General features: G+C 39.9%; 1 protein-coding gene across 1 annotated transcript in view; it reads right to left on the bottom strand.

The window, feature by feature from the left end:
- Positions 1-20447, bottom strand: part of DNAH8 (dynein axonemal heavy chain 8) — a 311999-nt gene that overhangs the window by 210933 nt on the left and 80619 nt on the right. The window contains exons 22-26 of the mRNA XM_054492591.2: positions 13507-13639; positions 11132-11247; positions 9007-9113; positions 2597-2672; positions 1067-1256 (exon numbers count right to left, since the gene is read on the bottom strand). Coding sequence (XP_054348566.2) covers positions 1067-1256; positions 2597-2672; positions 9007-9113; positions 11132-11247; positions 13507-13639 — 622 coding nt within the window. The remainder of the gene's footprint in view (positions 1-1066; positions 1257-2596; positions 2673-9006; positions 9114-11131; positions 11248-13506; positions 13640-20447) is intronic.

The following is a 20447-nucleotide window of genomic DNA, read 5'->3' as shown; positions in this document are numbered from 1 at the left end:
AAGAAAAAACAGAACCTGGCGAGGCTGTGGAGAAATAGGAATGCTTTTACACTGTTGGTGGGAATGTAAATTAGTTCGACCATTGTAGAAGACAGTGTGGCAATTCCTCAAAGACCTAGAACCAGAAATACCATTTGACCCAGCAATTCCGTTACTGGGTATATACCTGAAGGAATATAAATCATTCTCTTATAAGGATACATGCACGCCTATGTTCACTGCAGCACTATTCACAATAGCAAAGACATGGAATCAACCCAAATGCCCATCAATGGTAAACTGCATAAAGAAAATGTGGTACATATACACCATGAAATATTATGCAGCCATAAAAAAAGAATGAGATCATGTCCTTTGCAAGGACATAGATGGAGCCGGAAGCCATTATCCTTGGCAAACTAAGGCAGGAACAGAAAACCAAACACTACATGTTCTCACTTGTAAGTGGGAGCTGAACAATGTGAACACATTGACATAGGGAGGGGAACAACACATACTGGAGCCTGTTGGTGGGGGATGGGGGGTGACGGGAGGGAGAGCATCAGGAAAAATAGCTAATGCATGCTTGCTTAACACCTATGTGATGGGTTGATAGGTGCAGCAAACCACCATGGCACATGTTTACCTATGTAACAAACCTAAGCATCCTGCACATGTACCCTAGAACTAAAATAAAACAAAATAGAAACCAGTTTCTTTCTATACAGGAAGTGTCAAAAAAAGGTTCATGAAATTTTGGGTCACTATCATATCATATTCATAATTACTTAAGTGACGAATTTATGTTTATCTTAAATTTATCCAACCTACTATCATGCAGAAAGTAAAATTAGTGCTACGGTTTATTTTAATTTTTAACTTAAGATCATCATAGTAGAAAAGTGATTTAAAAATCCTTTTCACCCACCACCCAAAGCCAGGAAAAATGCCTGCACGTTATGTTTAAGATGAAACATACTATTTTTTAAATGCAAAATGTATCAAACATATAAAATAATTTAAAAATCTATATGCTATCAAATCCAAGAAGGATCAGTAAGATCATTGACTAATTTTACATTCTTACTTTCTTCCTTCTTCAGCAGTTTTCCTGTGTTTTGATGGGTCACGTCAGTAGTGGTGGGGCTGGGAATGACAGACTTGATGGGACGGATTTGCTGTTGTCCCCAGTGAGCCACTCCTCTGCTGACCTCCAGGGTTAACTGGATCATACGGTTAATGGCTTGTTGAATGTCATCCAAACTAGGAATCATCACCTGTGGAAGGAAGAAACAAATGTGTAATACTGCCGACGCATACAGTTCATCCCTCAATTTTCACCACCTCCATTCCCCACTGAGTGGGGCAAGCCTCGGCTGGCCCAGTGCAAGGCTGATTTGAGGGGGAGAATGATAGACGAAGATGGGGAGGATGCAGATTTTCTCTATCCTGAAGTTTTCCCGCTATCGATTCCTGCAAGCCTCATTACACCACGAGCTAATGCGGAAGTAACTTTTTAATAACAGATAGAAATGACATTTCGATTTTGTTAAAAAGGTCAAACTAGTACTTGTCATCCTTTTCCCCATGAGGGTGGCAGAATGCAGTGAGAAATTACAGACTATGTGTTAGAGATCCACGAAACAAAGTAACTGAAGAAGCTACACCACCAAGATTCTGACCTCAGTTCTTTAAAATGTGCCAAATAAGCTAAGAAGCTATCCTTCAGGAGGTCAGACCATGTAAAGGTGGTTTTAAGTGAGTTACGGGCCGTTTCTGCCTGGCCTTATCCTTTGACCCATCGCAGAATGCAGCTCAGCCATCCCATGTGGCTTGGAGTTCCAGATGCCCATCGGCAAATGGGGCAGTTGTAGAGATAAGTGCCATGGAAAGACACAGGTGCTTCAGATGCTCAGGGCACAGGCTCTTTTTGTCTTTCTCTTCTGCCATCCTTACCTTAGTGGGTTGCCTCACAGTCATGTGTTTGAGGTAGGGATCTGGACAACTGTGATGATTTTATTTAGATAATTTAATGTCTGAAGTAAGAAAAATCAAGGCAATTTGTAGGGTGCTTGCTAATTGCTGGCAGAACAGATGCCTAACTCAACTCTTTCACGAGGCCTTCAATACACCATGAGCTAATACAGAAGTAACTTTTTTTTTTTTTTGACAGAGTCTTGCTCTGTCGCCTAGGCTGGAAGGCAGTGGCACGATCTCAGCTCACTGCAACCTCCACCTCCCAGGTTCAAGCCATTCTCCTGCCTCAGCCTCCCGAGTAGCTGGGACTACAGGCACCTACCACCACGCCTGCTAATTTTTGTATTTTTAGTAGAGATGGGGTTTCACCATGTTGGCCAGGATGGTCTCGAACTCCTGACCTCAGGTGCTCCACCCGCCTTGGCCTCCCAAAGTGTTGGGATTACAGGCGTGAGCCACTGCACCCATCCCAGAAGTAGCTTTTTTATAAAAGATATAAATGACATTTCCAATTTGTTAAATAGTGAGGGAAAGTGAAAAAAGACATAGGACCAAAATGTTACCCTAAATGAAAGCTCAGTTCTAGTACTATACTTCTTAAGTACCTTATCAAAATATCAGTGTATTTAATAATACTTACCACATTAGGAATTGCAAGATGTACTTCACTTTTTATAAAGGAAATAATATCTTCTGACTGCTTTCGCCCATAAAGGCTGCAATGAGATGGACAGTTAGCTGATGAACCTTACTCTAAAATTTCATTAATAGTTTATTATGCTACAAAATTCAGTCCTAACAATAAAGATCATTTTTAAAAGACCAAATTACACGAAGAGAATATTACTTATAACAGAACCCTAAATTGCCGAGAACTAAGAAAATACAATGACCCAATAGTCTTAGAAGTAAAATAGTAATCTCATATACATTTTCTACTATTTTAACGTTGTTCTTTCTCAGTAATAACTTTTAACAATGTTTACTAAAGGCATTCTTTGTTCCCAGCCCTGCAACAGATACAGGACGAGATCACCAGCATATACCTTTATATGCTTCTTTATCTATATTTTTACACGATTAAACAGGAAGTTTCTGGTCCATGCTTTCCAAAAACTGCTTTGTTAAACAATATCACTCATGCACAGACAGCAGCACAGATGCCTGAGTCCAGTTATGAAGGACACATGCAGAGCTTCAAATTAGTCTGGCTAGCATAGCTCCCTCTGTCTTAACCTCCACCCCTATCCCAGGCAAAATTATAATAAATGTAAACTGTCCATTCTCATTTTCTCTGGGAGTGCAAGAAATACCTTCATTACTGAAAACTTACATCTCCATTTCTAAATACAAGCAGATGGGGGGGTGGGAGGGGATCACAAGAAACATAGAGGCCGCAGTTCAAAAGTGAAGACCCAACTTTTAGCACTCAGGGCCAATGGTTCCCAGATAAACATATTATTGGAAAGGACTGAACAAAAAACAAGCAAGCAAACAAAATCCCTCAATTCATAGTCTCCCAATGAAATTCAAGATGTTGCAATAAAATTAGTGTGGGCATTGATTCAAAGTGTGTAATTTGAGAATAAGAAAGAGTTTTCATAAAGTATAAAGGAACAGTTGAATAATAAAGGCAGTGAACAGTGCACTAGATCATTTGGTACCTTATATAGCAAATTAGAGAATCAGCTGAAGGTATTCTCCAAAATTTCAGGTGCAAAATACAAAGAGAGAGAAAATACATAGGGAAAAGGTAAGAATAAGTAACATTTATTGAATGCTTAATGTATGCCAGCCACTTTCCCACAGATTACCAGTTTATGTTCACATTAATTCTGTAAGGCAGACCGTATGATTATTATTATTTCCATATTGTAGATAAGGAAACCAAGGTAGGGAGAGGTTAAGTAATTCCCAGAGAGTCACTCCGCTCAGAGATGCTTACTACCTAGATACGGCATGTGAATACTGTGTAGATATGGGAAATTAAAGCAAAGCACTCCTTTAACCTTAAGAATAGGCTTGTTTTTTCATCTTGGAGAAATTCTCTAGGTGCCTGACAGGATTAATGGGGGGAAAAAACCCACCTGCATCTAAACATACAATTTGTGAATTTCAAGAATAAAAGAGAAATACTGTGAGCATCAAAACAAATACAAGTTGTTAGTTGGAAAGGAAAATCGGATTAGCAGCAGAACACTCCTCTCAAAATTGAAACCAAAGAAGCCAGTGGAGTAGCCTCTGTAGAGTGTGAGAGAAAGGAATTCTGATCCCAGAAGACCAAGCTAGCGTTCGTGTGTGGGGATAAGAGAAAGACATTTTAGACAAGTAAGGATTTTTAGTACTATCCTCATGTATGCCTCCTCAAAAATTGCTGAATTGCTGCAGAACTTGTAAATCAATGTGGCATAGTGAGTTCATACTTCAAAAAAGCTTCTTTTTGCCAAACCCATCACAATCATGGATGGGAGATAAAGGACATGAGAATGCTCAAATACAAGGTAAGCATCTCCATGAAGTAGAAATGGAGAGAAACACAAGGACAGCCTAGCCAGGGTTCCGGGCTGGAAAGAGGCAGTGACCGTGGGGAGGTTGGCTCTGGTGGAATATAGAGGATGGACAGGACTCAATGAGGGATGGGGCCTCGGCCAGCCTCACTACGTAAGGCCAAAAACTAAGATGATGCTCTCCCACCTGTCTTGCAGATGATGCTGCAAGACAAGATGTGTCAACCTACTGCCTGCAGCTACGGCTTTTCCAGCAGATGCAGACCTGGGGCAAAAGAAGCACATCCACAAATTCCCTGATAAGTAACTAAGTCAGGCCATCCGTGTGTTCCTTAGCCGAACCTGCCATACCCCCAATATCTCTCCAGGGGCCAGTAACTGTGAAGAAATAAAACCTGGTTCTGTACTCAGGATTCCAAGTGTCATTTAGAGGCAAAAGTGAAACTCACAGATAGGGAGAGAGAGAAGGAAAAAGAAACACAAAAACAAAGCCCTCGTTCAAAGAGAGCCTGCACATTAAAACCCAAGTATGCGTGAATATGTCTAAGGGTAAGAAAGAGAGCTAACGAAATCCAAAAACGAAACAGAAACTCACTCTAGATAAAAATTAATGTCCAGATAACAAGCTCTAAAATAAGGGAAAATGTTCAGTGATATATGAAGACTCTTCCAAAAAAATTAAAAAATTGCTAAACTAAAAAGGCAGAAATAATACCATATCTGGAGGATAAGGAAAAAGTATTTTTTCATGAAATATTTAAGATGCCACAGATGACAAAATCTTTAGAGTAGATACAGAGATACTGCCCATAATGTAGTTCAGAAAGGCAAAAAGATAACATAGATGACAGAGTCATTAGGAGACAACGAGAAGAGAATGAGAAGCCCCAACATATGAAATGACCACTTGTCCAGTGCGCCCAGGACAGTTCCAGATTCACTGTGTCCTGGCACCTCATCTGGACAGTGCCCCTTCACCCACAAAAGTTCCATAGTTGGAACAATAAGTTATGTGGTCATTCTACTCAACAGTCAATTAATAGGAGTTCCAGAAGAAGACAACGAAAGAATATCCTAGAAGCAATAACTAAAGGGGAAATTGCTGAGGTTTTTTCTAGCATTAAGGAAAGCTATAAACCCTCAACTAGAAAGTGCACTCTGAGAACAAAGCAGGATTAAATAAAGACAAATCCACACGGGGTAAGAAAACAGCAGAAACATTAAGGATTAAAAGAGAATATTCAGTTAGACTCTTGCAGACTTCTCATCAGCAGCAACAAAACTCAGAAAAAAATGAAGAAATACTTTCCAAGTGCTAAAAGACAAAGAAAAATTTTACATCCAGCCAAAATGTTATGAAAGTATCAGGGCGAAACATTTTCAGACTTACAAAAAAAGGATAAAAGAGTCTACTTCTCACAGATCTTCACTAAAGAACCAGTGGGATACAAAAAAAGTACATGAGAACCTGGAGATTTTAATAAATTATGCCAGTAAATAAATTACTTTAATATATTATTTTTGAGTGTTTACACAAAAATAAAACTAAAACATCAAACAGCAATAAAATATGTACAGTTCAGTGAGTAAAGCCTGCCAAGGCCCTTGTAGTCAGAAATAAGACTAGAAAACTGCAAAACTAAGGACAGTGCTTTTTTTTTTTTTTTTTTTTTTTTTGAGATGGAGTCTCACTCTGTTGCCCAGGCTGGAATGCAATGCCACAGTCTTGACTCACTGCAACCTCCACCTCCCAGGTTCAAGCGATTCTCCTGCCACAGCCTCCCTAGCAGCTGGGACTACAGGCGTGCACCACCATGCTTGTCTACTTTTTGTAAAAAGTAGAGACGGAGTTTCACCATGTTGGTCACGCTGGTCTCAAACTCCTGACCTCAAGTGATTCGCCTGCCTTGGCCTCCCATGGTGCTGGGATTACAGGCGTGAGCCACTGCGCCTGGCCAGTACTTCTTTTAGTTGGAGAAAAATATGTGCATTCTAAAGTTAAGGGTAATCACTTAAAGAACTGAAGTACAGAAAAGAGAATAAATGGTGAAAATTATCCACCGCAAAGACAACAGTCATAATAAAATGAATCAAAGAAAAAGAATATTGAGAAGAAAACACAAAATAAAATGTCATAAATTAAGTGCAACTATATCAAAAATCACAATAAATGCAAACAAATTAAACTCACTAAGACAGAGATAATGAGATTGAAGGAAAATTATCAGGTATACAATGTTTTTAAGAGGTAAAACTAAAAAGTACAGAGAAAGGCTTAAGTAAAGAGACCGAAACAATTACACAAAAAAAGCTGGTAAAGTAATGACAAACTAAATTGTGAGGAATCAGGATTAATATAGATAAAGAGATTTGCCAAATAAAAATAAAAGGAAAAGTGCTCTTAAGCAGGTTTAACTACTATGACCTTGTATGCACCTACCAACACAGCCATAGAACACATAAAACAAGAACTGACCCAAACAAAAGGAAAGTGTAATAAATCCACAATCACACTGGGAGAATTAAACAGTACAATTAAATTAAAAATCAGCAATGAATAGCCAAGGAATAAATCTAACAAAAATGTGCAGGACCTTTACACAGAGATTTATAAAACGTCATAGAGAGATATTAAAGAAGACATATCAATGAAGAGGTAATACATAATTCTGAATAGAAGACTCAATATTTGTAAGGATGCTAATTCTCTCCAAATTGATCTATAGATTCAATGCAACTTAAATAACTCCCCCACCTGACCTCACAAGTAAGTTGATTTTTCAACAACTTTTGCTTGGTCAACTAATTAACCATATGGAAAAAAATATACTAATTTGCTACCTCACACTAAGCATAAAAATCAATACCATGTAAATTAAAACCCTAAATATAAAGGTCAAAACTACAAAAGTTTTGGAAGACATTATGAAGTAGGAAAGAGTTGGTTTCTTTAAAAAGATCACAAATCACTAAAACTGATAAATTTGAATATTTTTAAAACTCGGCAATGGAAAATGAAAATAAAGAAAATGAAAAGATAAGGCAAAACTGACAAAAGACATTTGTTATATTATCATCAATAATGTAATATACTAAGAATACTTATGAATTAATCCAATTCGATAGAAAAACAGGCCAAAAAAGGAACACAATTTTTTTTCTTTTTTTTTTTAATCATACTTTAAGTTCTGGGGTACACGCGCAGAACATGCAGGTTTGTTACATAGGTATACACCTGTTATGGTGGTTTGCTGCACCCATCAACTTGTCATCTACATTAGGTATTTCTTCTAATGCTATCCCTCCCCTATCCCCACACCCCCTGACAGGCCCTGGTGTGTGATGTTCCCCTCCCTGTGTCCATGTGTTCTCATTGTTTAACTCCCACTTATAGTGAGAACATGCAGTGTTTGGTTTTCTGCTCTTGTGTTAGTCTGCTGAGAATGATGGTTTCCAGTTTCGTCCATATCCCTGCAAAGGACATGAATTCATCCTTCTTTATGGCTGCATAGTATTCCATGGTATATATGTGCCACATTTTCTTTATCCAGTCTATCATTGATGGGCATTGGGTTGCTTCTAAGCCTTTGCTATTGTGAACATTGCCACAGTAAACATACGTGTGCATATGTCTTTCTTGGAGAATGATTTATAATTATTTGGGTATATACCCAGTAATGGGATTGCTGGGTCAAATAGTATTTCTGGTTCTAGATCCTTGAGGAATCGCCACACTAGTTGAACTAGGAACACAACTTTTAAGGAAGAGAAACAACAAATGGCCCATATACACAAGGAAGTATATTTAATCTCATCAGTAACCAGGAAAATGCAAACTAAAATCCTGATGAGATGCCATTTCACACCCTGTACGTTGGCAAGAATTTTTTAACCGAATAATACTGTCTGCAGGGATGAGGGGCCATGGGTACTCGCACTATGTGCTGCCTGGTAAAATGAGGCATGCACATACCTTAGGACCCACCAAACCCACTCTTAGCAGGTACAACAGGAGACAGGTACAAGATGCTCACAGAGGCTTTATTCCTGATAGCAAAAACTGAAGCAACCCAAATCACCATCACCAGCAGAATGGATAAACAGACTATGTATACTCCAACTACACAGAAGTGTAAAAAACTATACCCCATGGATGAATCTCAAAAACATTATACCAAGCGCAGTTCAAATACAGGCAAAATTAATTGATACGTGGATTGGGGATACAAAAACATAGTAAACTGTGAAGAAAACCAAGACAATGATAAACACCAAGTTCAGGATAGTGGTTACTTTTAGGTGAGAAGGGAGAAGACCCATGAGGGGACTGGTAGCCTTTTTTATCTCAGGCAGGGTGTTGGGAATATGGGTGTTCATTTAACTACAGTTCTTGCAGTATTACACAAATACTTTCATACGGTCTTTTAATGAATGCTATATTTTAAATTTTATAGTTTTTTTAATTAATAAATTTATAAGAGGTGCTATTCACATTATAATATAAGTATGATTACCAGACATGATTAGCATATTTTCAACTTGCCTTGCAACAAATATTCTTCTTTTCATTGTGTCCAGAGATAACCGTGTAGCTTTTTGAAGACTGTCTAGTAATTGATGAGAGAAAAAAGCAAAGACCTCTTTACACTCCTGTAATAAGAAATCAGATTAAATTTGGTATCTCTCCTCCAAAAAACCTCGAGCATCCCCAAAACAATGATACAATATTAGATGTGGCATGTGAAAGGCAACAAATAATAAACTATACAATTTCAATGATACTGTAGAAATAAATTCAGTCCTAAATTACTTGTCTGGTTTTTTTTAGACAAATAAGAATACATGAAAAATGTGTTTGCATAAACACCCTAGCAAACCAGAGGGACTTATTCAAAGACCAAAATTCACAAACAGTATGTTCAGAGTAATCCTGGCTTGCTCAATACTCAATTTTCACCTAACAAAATTGAAGCACTTTAAATGTGGTACATTTCTCAATGATTAACGGCATGGGCACAAGAAGATAACTAGTCTCCATCCTCAAGAAGCTCAGCTTGGTGGATAAATGTATTTTAAAATGTGCAATACTCAAATATATGAGATGAAAATTCCACCCTCTGGGACCGTGGTTTGACCCTCTCTCCACACCCTTCCTTCCCTTGGGAGAAGTAGCCAAGTTTATTGATCAGAGCACAGGACAGGTTTTGAGCCTGGTAGGCAGAGATGTGGGCCCATGTCTTGTTTACACAATGAGTCACACATCGGGGCAAGGCTCTGGTCATACTGTTCCTCACTGTTCTAGAACCCAGCCCCTCTGAGACTGGGTTGGTGAGGCAGAAGAGAGAGTAATAAGGCATGAACAAAGAGGAATATCAAGCTTTTCCACGTGGCAATGGGGCACAGTCAGGGCTGGTGAATTATCAAGCTAAAGCACAGATGAGACATAATCAGATTTTTATTATTATTATTATTTTTTGAGACAGAGTCTTGTTCTGTCGCCCAGGCTGGAGTGCAGTGGCGCGATCTCGGCTCACTGCAAGCTCTGCCTCCCGGGTTCACGCCATTCTCCTGCCTCACCCTCCTGAACATAATCAGATTTTTATGTTAGACCATTCTGGCAGCAATGTGGAGATGAATTTGCGAGGCAGAGGCTATTTAAGAGGTGACCACTAGCGCAGCTCCAGTGATCCCCCAGTTGGAGAGGTTCTGAGGGTACTCAGTCATGCTCTAAGGACTTCAGCCAGTGTCAAAAGGTAATGCAACTGGAAGACAGGCACTTCTGAGAGGGGAGTGCTCCAGTTGACACCTGCTGGTTGCTAACAGCTGCCTGGTGCATGGTACTGAGAAGAAGCCTAAACCCTGCAGAAATCTAGATGCTGCAGAAAAGTGTTTCCCAATTATCTGGCAATATCATCCTTGAGCAAGAAGGTGAAAGTGGAATAAATGTGTGCTGTTTATTTCTAAAACTGTATCAGATTGTGTAAAAGTGGGTAAAATAGAAAAAGAATGAAAAGAAGGTGGATATGAAGGATTAAAAGAAAACTGACCCGGGGAGGAGAAAGCAGGAATGAGTGCAAATGTGACAGTGACATTCAGAGTTCATGTATGACCAGAAGGGTGAGGACTAAGAAGGAAAAAGAAACCCCAGGCCCCCTTCTGAACCTTCATTCTCAACACATTTCAACTCAATGTGAAAATCTGCCTATCTAGGGCTTCTCCTGGGGGAGAGTCCAGAGTGGTCATCCATAATGCTAGTTTAAAATGCAGATCCCTGAGCCCCAAGTGAACCACAATCTGGACTTGCAATACAGATAACCATTAAACACAACAACTGAGAACAAAGTTCTCCATTCTGAGTCAAACCGATTGTTGCTCCAATCCCCGAAGTCACATTTACTATATGAGAAAACATGGTCAATCACAATGAGGGGAGGTGACTACATAAACTGTAATTGACAGAATCACATCAAAAGCTGTGATATTTGGGAAAACTTAAAGGATTGCCTGATCCTACAGTATAAAAATCGAAAATTATACTTTCTGGATTTTGTTAGAAATTAGATACAGATTGGTTGCAGAACTGCCTGGAAGAAGCACCGTATGGGGTTATCTATAATCCTATAAACCATAATTCTGTGAATTGCATGAAGTTGTTCCACAATAAATACCTTTTTAAATTCATCTTCTTTATCATTAGTATCAACCTCATTCACAATATTAGCTTCATAGTCATTGTTTTCACCCTCTTCTGTTTCACTTCCAAAAACAACGTGTTTCCGCTGTTCTATAGACAAAAGACAAAACAAAAATATAACATTTGACTTTTTAGCATTGTGTGTATTCTACATGGCCAAATCCTCTTAGGAAGCTCCTTTTTAAAAAGCTCTTACTTTTAAAACTGTTTTTTGAAAAATGTTTTTCGCATTTGTTCCTGTAGGAGTCATCCTTGAATTCAATTTAAATTATCCACCTCAATAGAATTGTCATTCTACTAAGAAATACACTCTGTAAATATACAATCTAGAATTCAGAAAAGTTTTAAGAGAGTTTTACCTATTATCTTTCTAAATTATCTGTTTATCTTTTGAGTTTTCTAACTTGACTGAAATGATATTTTTGTGTTTTTGACACTTGTGATGAAAACTAATTAAACTAAGTGGAAAAACTCTAAGAGGAAAGATGTGATGTGCACACTCATTCTAGGCTGAGGCTTTCTCATCCTCAGCACTACTGACATCTTGGGTGGGTCAATTCTTTGTTGCTGGGGGCTGTCCCGTAGGATGTTTAACAGCATCCCTGGCCCTTGGCCCTTATCCACCAGAAGCCAGTAGCAACACCCACCCCCTCCCCACCCCGCCCCCAACACACACACACACACACACACACACACACACACACACACACACACACACACACACGGTGTGACAACTGAAATGTCTCCAGACCTTGCCAAATATTCCCTTGGGGGCAAAATCCCTTCCAGTCCCATTAAGAACCATTGTTCCAGGCACAGTTTTTTTTTTCTCTCTCTCTCTCTCCTTGCTATGTCACTTTCATGGGATCTCTGCTTGACTGGAATGTTCTCCTCTCACTCTCTCCTTGCTATGTCACTTTCACGGGATCTCTGCTTGACTGGAATGTTCTCTCACTCCAAAGAGCCAGCTTCCCACAGATTCCCTACTTCAAATATGTTGGTAATTAGCTAATTAACTTCATCCCTGTAAGGCAGCGCCATCTCTCAGGTCTCCTTCGAGAGTCTGGGTGGCACACTCTGTGCCAGTGACCTACTCCTGGTGCAGTCAGTGGCTAGCCTTGCTCGAAGCCAGCCTCACACTACTTTCCTGAGCAGCAGCTGGGGAGAAGAGCAGGTGTATAGCAAACAGGGATCGTGACTGACAGGCACATCCCCTTACAATACTAACAAGTAAAACCTCCAACTACAAAGTTTTACCTAATCAGTTCTTATTTAGAGCTTGAAAACAAAACTTTAAAATGAAATATGTCTTTCTCTTCCAATTTATCCAAAGATTTGAGATATCTAGGACAGGACAATAATCTGAGCAAAGCTAAAAGTCCCGTGTTCTTAAACCATAATCTAGGAAGCAAAACACTCCCCTACTAGGGAATCTTTTCTTAAAATTCCCTGCCCCTGATAAAGGGGATTCAAATTCAACAGCTTCTCTCTCGGGATTATTAATAAAACTGAAACTATTAGAACCTATTGAGATAACAGGAAATTCAACAGGGTAAAAATTATTTCATCCACTTTAAATAATGCAGGCACCTTGTCATACAAATTTGCCTGAACAGATGTGATGAAGTAAGGAAGTTTCTCTTAGTCCCAGTCAAGCAAACTGAATGAAGGTTATGAGGGCGTGGGCAGAATCAAAAGTTAGGAGCCTTTTAGGGCATCCTTTAATCATGGGAGGGGGAATGGATGGTGGAGAATACATGCTTCTGTATCATGTTTTCTTCCTTGAGAGTGCACTCTTCAACTGGGTACCATTTATCTGTACCCAAACCCCAAAGATAGTTGTAAGTAGGAATTCATAGCTTACTCTACACAGAGAAGGATCTAGGAAAAGAAAAAAAAAAGTCTTAAAACATGGTTTCACCCAGATTAAGTTTTCCAGATTCAAGAAAATTATAGAATTTACCTTTTTCTGGTTCATTTTTCTCAAAAAAAAAAAAAAGTAAAATAAATCAAATAGTCAAAGTGACTTGATTAGAATGCTGCACCAGAAAAAAAAAAAAATTGAGTTAGCATAGCAGGCCTGAGACTGCTATCCAGAGGAAGGCCAACTTGCAACGATGGACTGGGGTTGGGAACTTGGATTTGAGAGGGGTTCCCACCATTCCCGAACTAACAAAAAGAACTCTCTGGGCTTAAACTGTTGGTACAAACAATGTGATTTATGCTGAACACCTTCTTTGCTTCTGGGGAAGGGAGGGTCTGGAATTCAGTACCTGCTAAGCAGAAGGTGCTTACATAAGAACGAATCTGTAGATCTTGTAATTCAAACATAGTAACGAGAAAAGTTACCTGACTGTTTTGCTACTTTCCCAGTATATTTCACTTCATAAATCTGCTCAAATATTGATATAAGTTCTCTGACAGCTTCTTCTACATGCTTACTTTTGCAGTTTAGAATGTCAGCCCATTCTTTTGTGTATGTCTGTTAAATAAAGAAATGACTATTATTTTCCAGATACTTAAAAGTAACACTGTGAAAATTAGTCCTATGACTTTAATTTACAAAACTATAATTAACTTCACTTGAAAAAAAAAGCTAGAGATAGCTGAAAATGGCACAATGCTTCAGATTCAAAACTGTCAATGGCTAAAAGCATAGCTGCTAAGGCCCAAAGAACAGCATAAAGATGAAAAAGTCCATCTTTGACCTATCCCTGACTCAATCACACATAGAAATCTACCTTGATATTCATATGGGTGAGAAGAAAGAAGGCTGAAGGGGTGGAGAGAAGATGATGTCAGAAGTTGAAAATGAGATGTGGTTTCAAAAGAAGACAATCCAGAGTATTGGTTTGGAGAGTTAAATAAGATAAAGCTTTTAATTGAGCATGGTGTTGTACAACAGGCATCAATTTAAGAGCTTTACACATATTAACTCATTTAGTTAAACACTGATCTTGGGATGAGTAATGGGGTGAGTAATATTATGTTCCCCATTTCACAGCAGAGAAAACTGAGGCTCAGAAAGAATAAGAAATTTTCCTAGGTCACACAGTAGTTGGAAAAACTATTTGAAATCAGTTTTGTCTGATTCAAAATGCCTGCACTTTGTCTTTCTAAACTCTTCTACTAGCAAATGCCTTAGGAAGAAGTTGAGAACTAGTCAAATTCAGAAAAGAAAACTAGTTTATAAAGTTCAATAAGTCTTTTGACATGCCCACAAAATACACTCATTTTAGGACATAGAAAAGTAGTTGGATGCAGTGTCTCATGCCTATAATCCCAGCTACTCAGGAGGCTGAAGCAAGAGGATTGCTCATGCCTAGGAGTTCAAGGCTGCAGGAGCCATGATCACGCCACTGCACTCCAGCCTGGGTGACAGCACAAGACCTCACCTCTAAAAAAAAAAGTAAAAGTAAATCAGGGCCGGGTGCAGTGGATCATACCTGTAATCCTAACCCTTTTGGAGGCTGAGGATGGAAGATTGCTTGAGCCCAGGAATTTGAGAACAGCCTGGGCAACATAGCAAGACCCCATCTCTACAATAAATTTTTTAGAATTTTGCCAGGCATGGTGGTGCGTGCCTGTGGTCCCACCTACTCAGGAGGTTGAGGCAAGAGGATTGTTTGAGCCCAAGAGGCAGCAGTGAGCCATGTTCACTGCATTCCAGCCTGGGCAACAGAGCAAGATTCTGTCTCAAAAAAAATGTAAATAGGAGCAGCCACTTTGGGCCTTCAAGAATACTACTGCAGAGAATCCCAAGTCTGTCCATGCAAACTTCTCTCCAGAAAAGCCTTGAGAAGTCCCATATTCCCCATGTTTTGCCCCCATGTGTTATGTGTTCCTTTCTTGACCGTCTAATCTGTATCTGAATGCATTCTCATCATTTTTTAGTCCCAGGAGACATGGTGTCCCTCCTTCTATCCAAAGATACTCTGTGATCCTCTCCACACCCGCCGACTCTTCTGACCTTGCTCCATCATTCATTCAGTTTGTCCTTTTCAATTTATTCAATGCAGTGCTAAACACTGGAATGGTAATGGAGGCTGGAAGCCACTTCAGTCTAACAGGGAAAATAAGTGTTAAGCAAGTAGACAATTCTAGCTGATCATGGCAGATTGGACATATGTGTTTATACATCCCAGCTTTGAAATCCCCTCAGGAACCAGACACACTAATTCACTTGGCAGAATGAACACACATGTTTATCTTGGCATCCCCATGATATATCCAGAAACCTCGACAAAATAACATACAGTAATCTTTTGAAAAGAATATACCCACAAAACAAATGGGAGAATGTCATATAAATTTTTCCATATGTTTCCAATACCATATAATAGTAAAGTTAATGGGATTAACAACTGGTACTGGGACAACTGAATATCCACTTGCAAAAGAATGAAATGGAAACTTCTCCTTACACCATACAAACAGATTAACTCATAATGGATCACAGACCTAAAATTTCAGAACTAAAACTAAAAAATACTCTTAGAGGAAAATATAGGCATAAATCTTCATGACCTTGGATTAGGCAAAGTTATCTTAGATGTGACACCAAAAGCAGAACAACAAAAGAAAAAAACTGATAAATTAGACTTCACCAAAATTAAAAACTTTTGTGCATCAAAGAACACCATAAAGAAATTGAAAAGAAAACCCAAAGACTGGGAGAAAAAAAATTGTAAATCATATATCTGATAAGGAACTCGTATCTATAAAACATTATTACAACTCAAAAATAAAAAGACAAATATCCAATTTTAAAATGAGCAAATGATCTGAATACCTGCTTCTGAAGGAAAGCATACAAAAGGTTAATAAGCACAGGAGGCAGGGCATGGTGGCTCATGTCTGTAATCCCAGCACTTTGGGAGGCACTTGAGGGGGAGGCAGGTCATTTGAGGTCAGGGGTTAGAGCCCAGCCTGGCCAACATGGCGAAACCCCCTCTCTACTAAAAATACAAACATTAACCGGGCATGGTGGCACATGCCTGTAATTCCAGCTACTTGGTAGGCTGAGGCAGGAGAATCGCTTGAACCCAAGAGGCAGAGGTTGCAGTGAGCCAAGATGGCGCCACTGCACTCCAGCCTGAGGGACAGAGTGACACCCTGTCTCAAAAACATAAAAATAAGCACATGAAAGATGCTCAACATCACTAGCTAATAGGGAAACATTTGTCAAAACCACCCTGAGATACCACTTCACACTCAACAGGACAAAGTTATCTTTGTCATCAAAAAGACAAATAATAGCAAGTATTGGCAAGGATGTAGAGCAATTGGAACCCTCATACATGCTGGTGGGAATGAAAAATCATACAGTCACTTTGGAAAGCATCCTGGCAGTTCTTCAAAGAGTATAACATGGAGCTGGGAGCCAGTAATCCCATTCCTAGGTATACATACCCAAGAGAAATGAAAACTTAAGTCCACACACACACACAAAAAAATGGACACTTATGTTTGCAGCAGCATTCTTTATAGTAGCCAAAAAGTGGAAACAACCCAAATGTCCATCAACTGGTGAATGGATAGATAAAATGTGGCATAACCATACAATAGAATATTATTCAGCAATAAAAAGAAATGAAGTTTTGTGAGACAGGGGGATCACTTGAGCCTTGGAATTAGAGGCTGCAGTGAGCCATATTCACACTACTGCATTCCAGCCTGGGTGACAGGGCAAGATCTCGTTGTTTCTTTAAAAAGAAAAAAAAGAAATTAAGTTCTGATATATAGGCTACTATGAATAAATTTTGAAAACACTCCACTAAGAGAAAGAAGCTAGTCACAAAAGAACATATATTGTATAATTCCATTTGTATGAAATGTCCAGAATAGGCATGTCTATAGAGGCAGAAAGGAAATTTGGGGTTGCCTCGGGGCTGGGAGGGTTGAGAGGAAATGGAGAATGACTAATGAGGATGGGTTTCTTTTGGGTGATGAAGATGTTCTAAATTGATTGCAGTGATGGTTGTGCAACTCTGTGAATATACTGAAAAGCATTGAGATGTACACTTTAAATAGGTGAATTGTATGGTATGTGAATTTTATCTCAATAAGGCTGCTAAAAAACAACAATTCGTGCCAGAAATAATTTGAGCCAGAAATTGGGGAAAGACAAATTAATGGGAGATGGGAAAGTGAAGACAGCATGTGCGAACATTTGGAGAAGTCTGGTTGTAAATGAGAAGCAAAGGAAGAAGTGGGAAAGTGTCTGTTGGCAAGGAAAGCATGAGAGCATATTACACCGCTAGAGAGAAGGACCCAGTAGAGAGGACAATGCTGAAGATACAGGAGAAAGGAAAACTGGCGGAACAAGGTCACCGAGAAGACAGGTAGGCATGGAATCAACAGCTCATTTGGAGGACCTCAGTTTTGAAGAGAGGTGGAAACTTTCTCCATAGAACCCAAAGGAAGGAAAATTGGATGCAGCAGCAGTCAGCAATGTGCCAAGAGCTCTGATTGTGGAAATTATTTACATGATTTTAATTATGAATAATCCCTGTCACTCCATCAAAGCCATATTGCCAGACACTCCATGTCCTGCCAACCATTCTCTACTTTTCTCTGCCACGCCCTACATTGTGGGACTCCCTCATTCTCTGATTTCCAGTTGGGTTTAACCCAAGAGAAGGCACCAAGAGAAGACAGGAGAGCTATAGGAGAGAGAAGGTGGGGTATTTCTTTCCCATTCCCTCCTTGCTTGGAGGTTGCATCTCTGGTAGAGCCCTGCCACATGGCTTCAGCTTTTACTAGGCTCTGAAAGCACAATTTTCTTCCCTGGTCCCTTCAACCCTAGTGGTGGTGATGACTTCCCACCACTGGGACTCCTGCGGTATCTCACCCTGCTGGGATCTTCACTGATACTGTCCCATATACAATCCCTGTGCCTCAACTCCATCCCTGTGTCTGAACTCTGATCAAAGAACACGTGCAAAACAAACTTCATTAATCCTTGCTGAATTGGGCCACTTCAGATAATCACAACGACCCACACTGCCATCATTACCAAAGCTAAGAAACTTAGACGTACACATTCCACTGCGCAGATGTCCTGTGTCAGCTGGCAACCCAATGGCTCAGCCACCTTCCTCTTATGTTCAACAAGTGGCAAAATAATGTCACTGCAAATACTACCTCTATAACACGTCATGAACAGTTGAGGCCACACAAAGTAAAGCATCCTGTCCTAATAAGGACTCCATCTCTTCTTGAGAAGACTCGCTAGTCCTTGAGGACTAAGACCATTCTTAAAACTCAGTAAGAAACAGACTGAATACTAAAGAAGTGCCTTACGGGCACGCCAGGGACTAGGAAACAGTTATATTGATTTTTTAATTTTGTTTTAATTAAGATATAATCCACATTCTACAAAACTAACCTTGTGAAGTGTGTAACTTACTGGTTTTTAGTATATTCACAGACTTGTGCAATCATGACCACTATCTAATTCCATAATATTCTCATCACCTCAGAAAGCATCCCTATACCAATTAGCAGTCACCCCATTTCCCCGTCTCCACAGCTCTGGCAACCACTAATGTGTTTTTGTCTCTATAGAGCCAAGTTGATTTTTTTTTCTTTTTTTTGAGACAGAGTCTCGCTCTGTGGCCCAGGCTGGAGTGGACACGGTCTCGGCTCACTGCAACCTCCGCCTCCCAGGTTCAAGCGATTCTCCTGCCTCAGCCTCCCAAGTAGCTGGTGTAATGCTAAAGGTTTTTGCCTTAGCCAAGCCAAAGAATTGGCGTGGCGGCTGCGAGTGATGGAGACACGGACTAAGAGAAAAAAAAGCTGTAGGCTTTATTGAGCGGAGTGACAGTACAAAGCTTCCACAGCGTGGAAGGGGTCTTGAGCAGGTAGCCAGTGTTATATTCTTTGATCACTTTTTAAACTTTTTAAGGCGGGAAATATGTGCGGCAGGGAGATGTTACTAGAGCGAGAAACAAAGACAATTAACATGTCTTAGATCTTGAGGAAAACCTGAATTCCAACTTAGGTTTCATCTACTTTATGACTTTGCAGCAGCATAGTAAAGGAGACAGGATCTCACAGTATTTTTACAAGGAATTGGAATTGGAAGCATGGATAAGGTCTGCTGGTCACAGACAAATGGGCAATTAACATTCCTTTTAGTTTCAGGGGAGGGGAAAGGGAGAGAGGGAGAGAGGACACAGGGAAGCTTACAGCAAAATTTTCGCTGTTTATAGCTTTCTTGGGGAAGAAAACATGCACAAATCCTGGTGTTAGGAATATTTTAAGCATATATCTTCCTTGTTATTTATCTAGGACTAAAGTAAGGCTTGAGGCAGGAAATGAGTGAGTTTCACAGCTTTCTGAGCCTTTACTCGACTTAAGAAGCCTAGCTGGCCACTCCTTTCACTGGGATTACAGGCATGCACCACCACCGCCCCCCCGCTAATTTTTGTATTTTTAGTAGAGATGGGGTTTTGCCATGTTGGCCAGGCTGGCGTCAAACTCCTCAGCTCAAATGATCCACCTGCCTTGGCCTCCCAAAGTGCTGGGATTACAGGCATGAGTCACTGCGTCCAGCCCCAAGTTGATTTTGTTGACAGAATTGCTAATACTCATTAATTATTTAACAGTGTTTAACTTGGATCATCACATTTCCTTGATTTTCTATTCCATTGCTACATCTATCGAGACAAAAGTTATCAGTTAGGCTCCAGTCAGGAAAACGGAAGACACACCAGCTATTGTAACAAATAAAATTAGAGAATTTAATATGGAGGATGGCTTAAACACAGTTAAAGTGCAGCAGGACAAGCCACAGACAAGAACCCCTCAGACACCGAGTTGTGGAGGGAAAGGGCTTTATTCAAACCGGGAGCATCGGCGGGCTCACGTCTCCAAAAACCGAGCTCCCCGAGTGAGCAATTCCTGTCCCTTTTAAGGGCTTACAACTCTAAGCGGGTCCCCATGAGAGGATTGTGATCGACTGAACAAGCAGTGGGTACGTGACCGCGGGCTGCATGCACCAGTAATCAGAACAGAACAGAACAGGACAGGGATTTTCACAATGCTTTTCCATACAATGTCTGGAATCTATAGATAACATAACCAGTTAGGTCAGGGGTCGATCTTTAACTACCAGGCCCAGGGTATGGTGCACGCTGTCTGCCTGTGGATTTCATTTCTGCCTTTTAGTTTTTACTTCTTTCTTTGGAGGCAGAAATTGGGCATAAGACAATATGAGGGGTGGTCTCCTCCCTTAAAAGGACCCAAAATGCTTACAGGGACACTGACGGCACACAGAGATATAA

This window comes from Pongo pygmaeus, chromosome 5, assembly GCF_028885625.2.
Source record: "Pongo pygmaeus isolate AG05252 chromosome 5, NHGRI_mPonPyg2-v2.0_pri, whole genome shotgun sequence".
NCBI classification, from domain to species: domain Eukaryota; kingdom Metazoa; phylum Chordata; class Mammalia; order Primates; family Hominidae; genus Pongo; species Pongo pygmaeus.
Note: the sequence above shows the minus strand (reverse complement) of the source record. Positions and strands in the feature narration are given on the sequence as shown.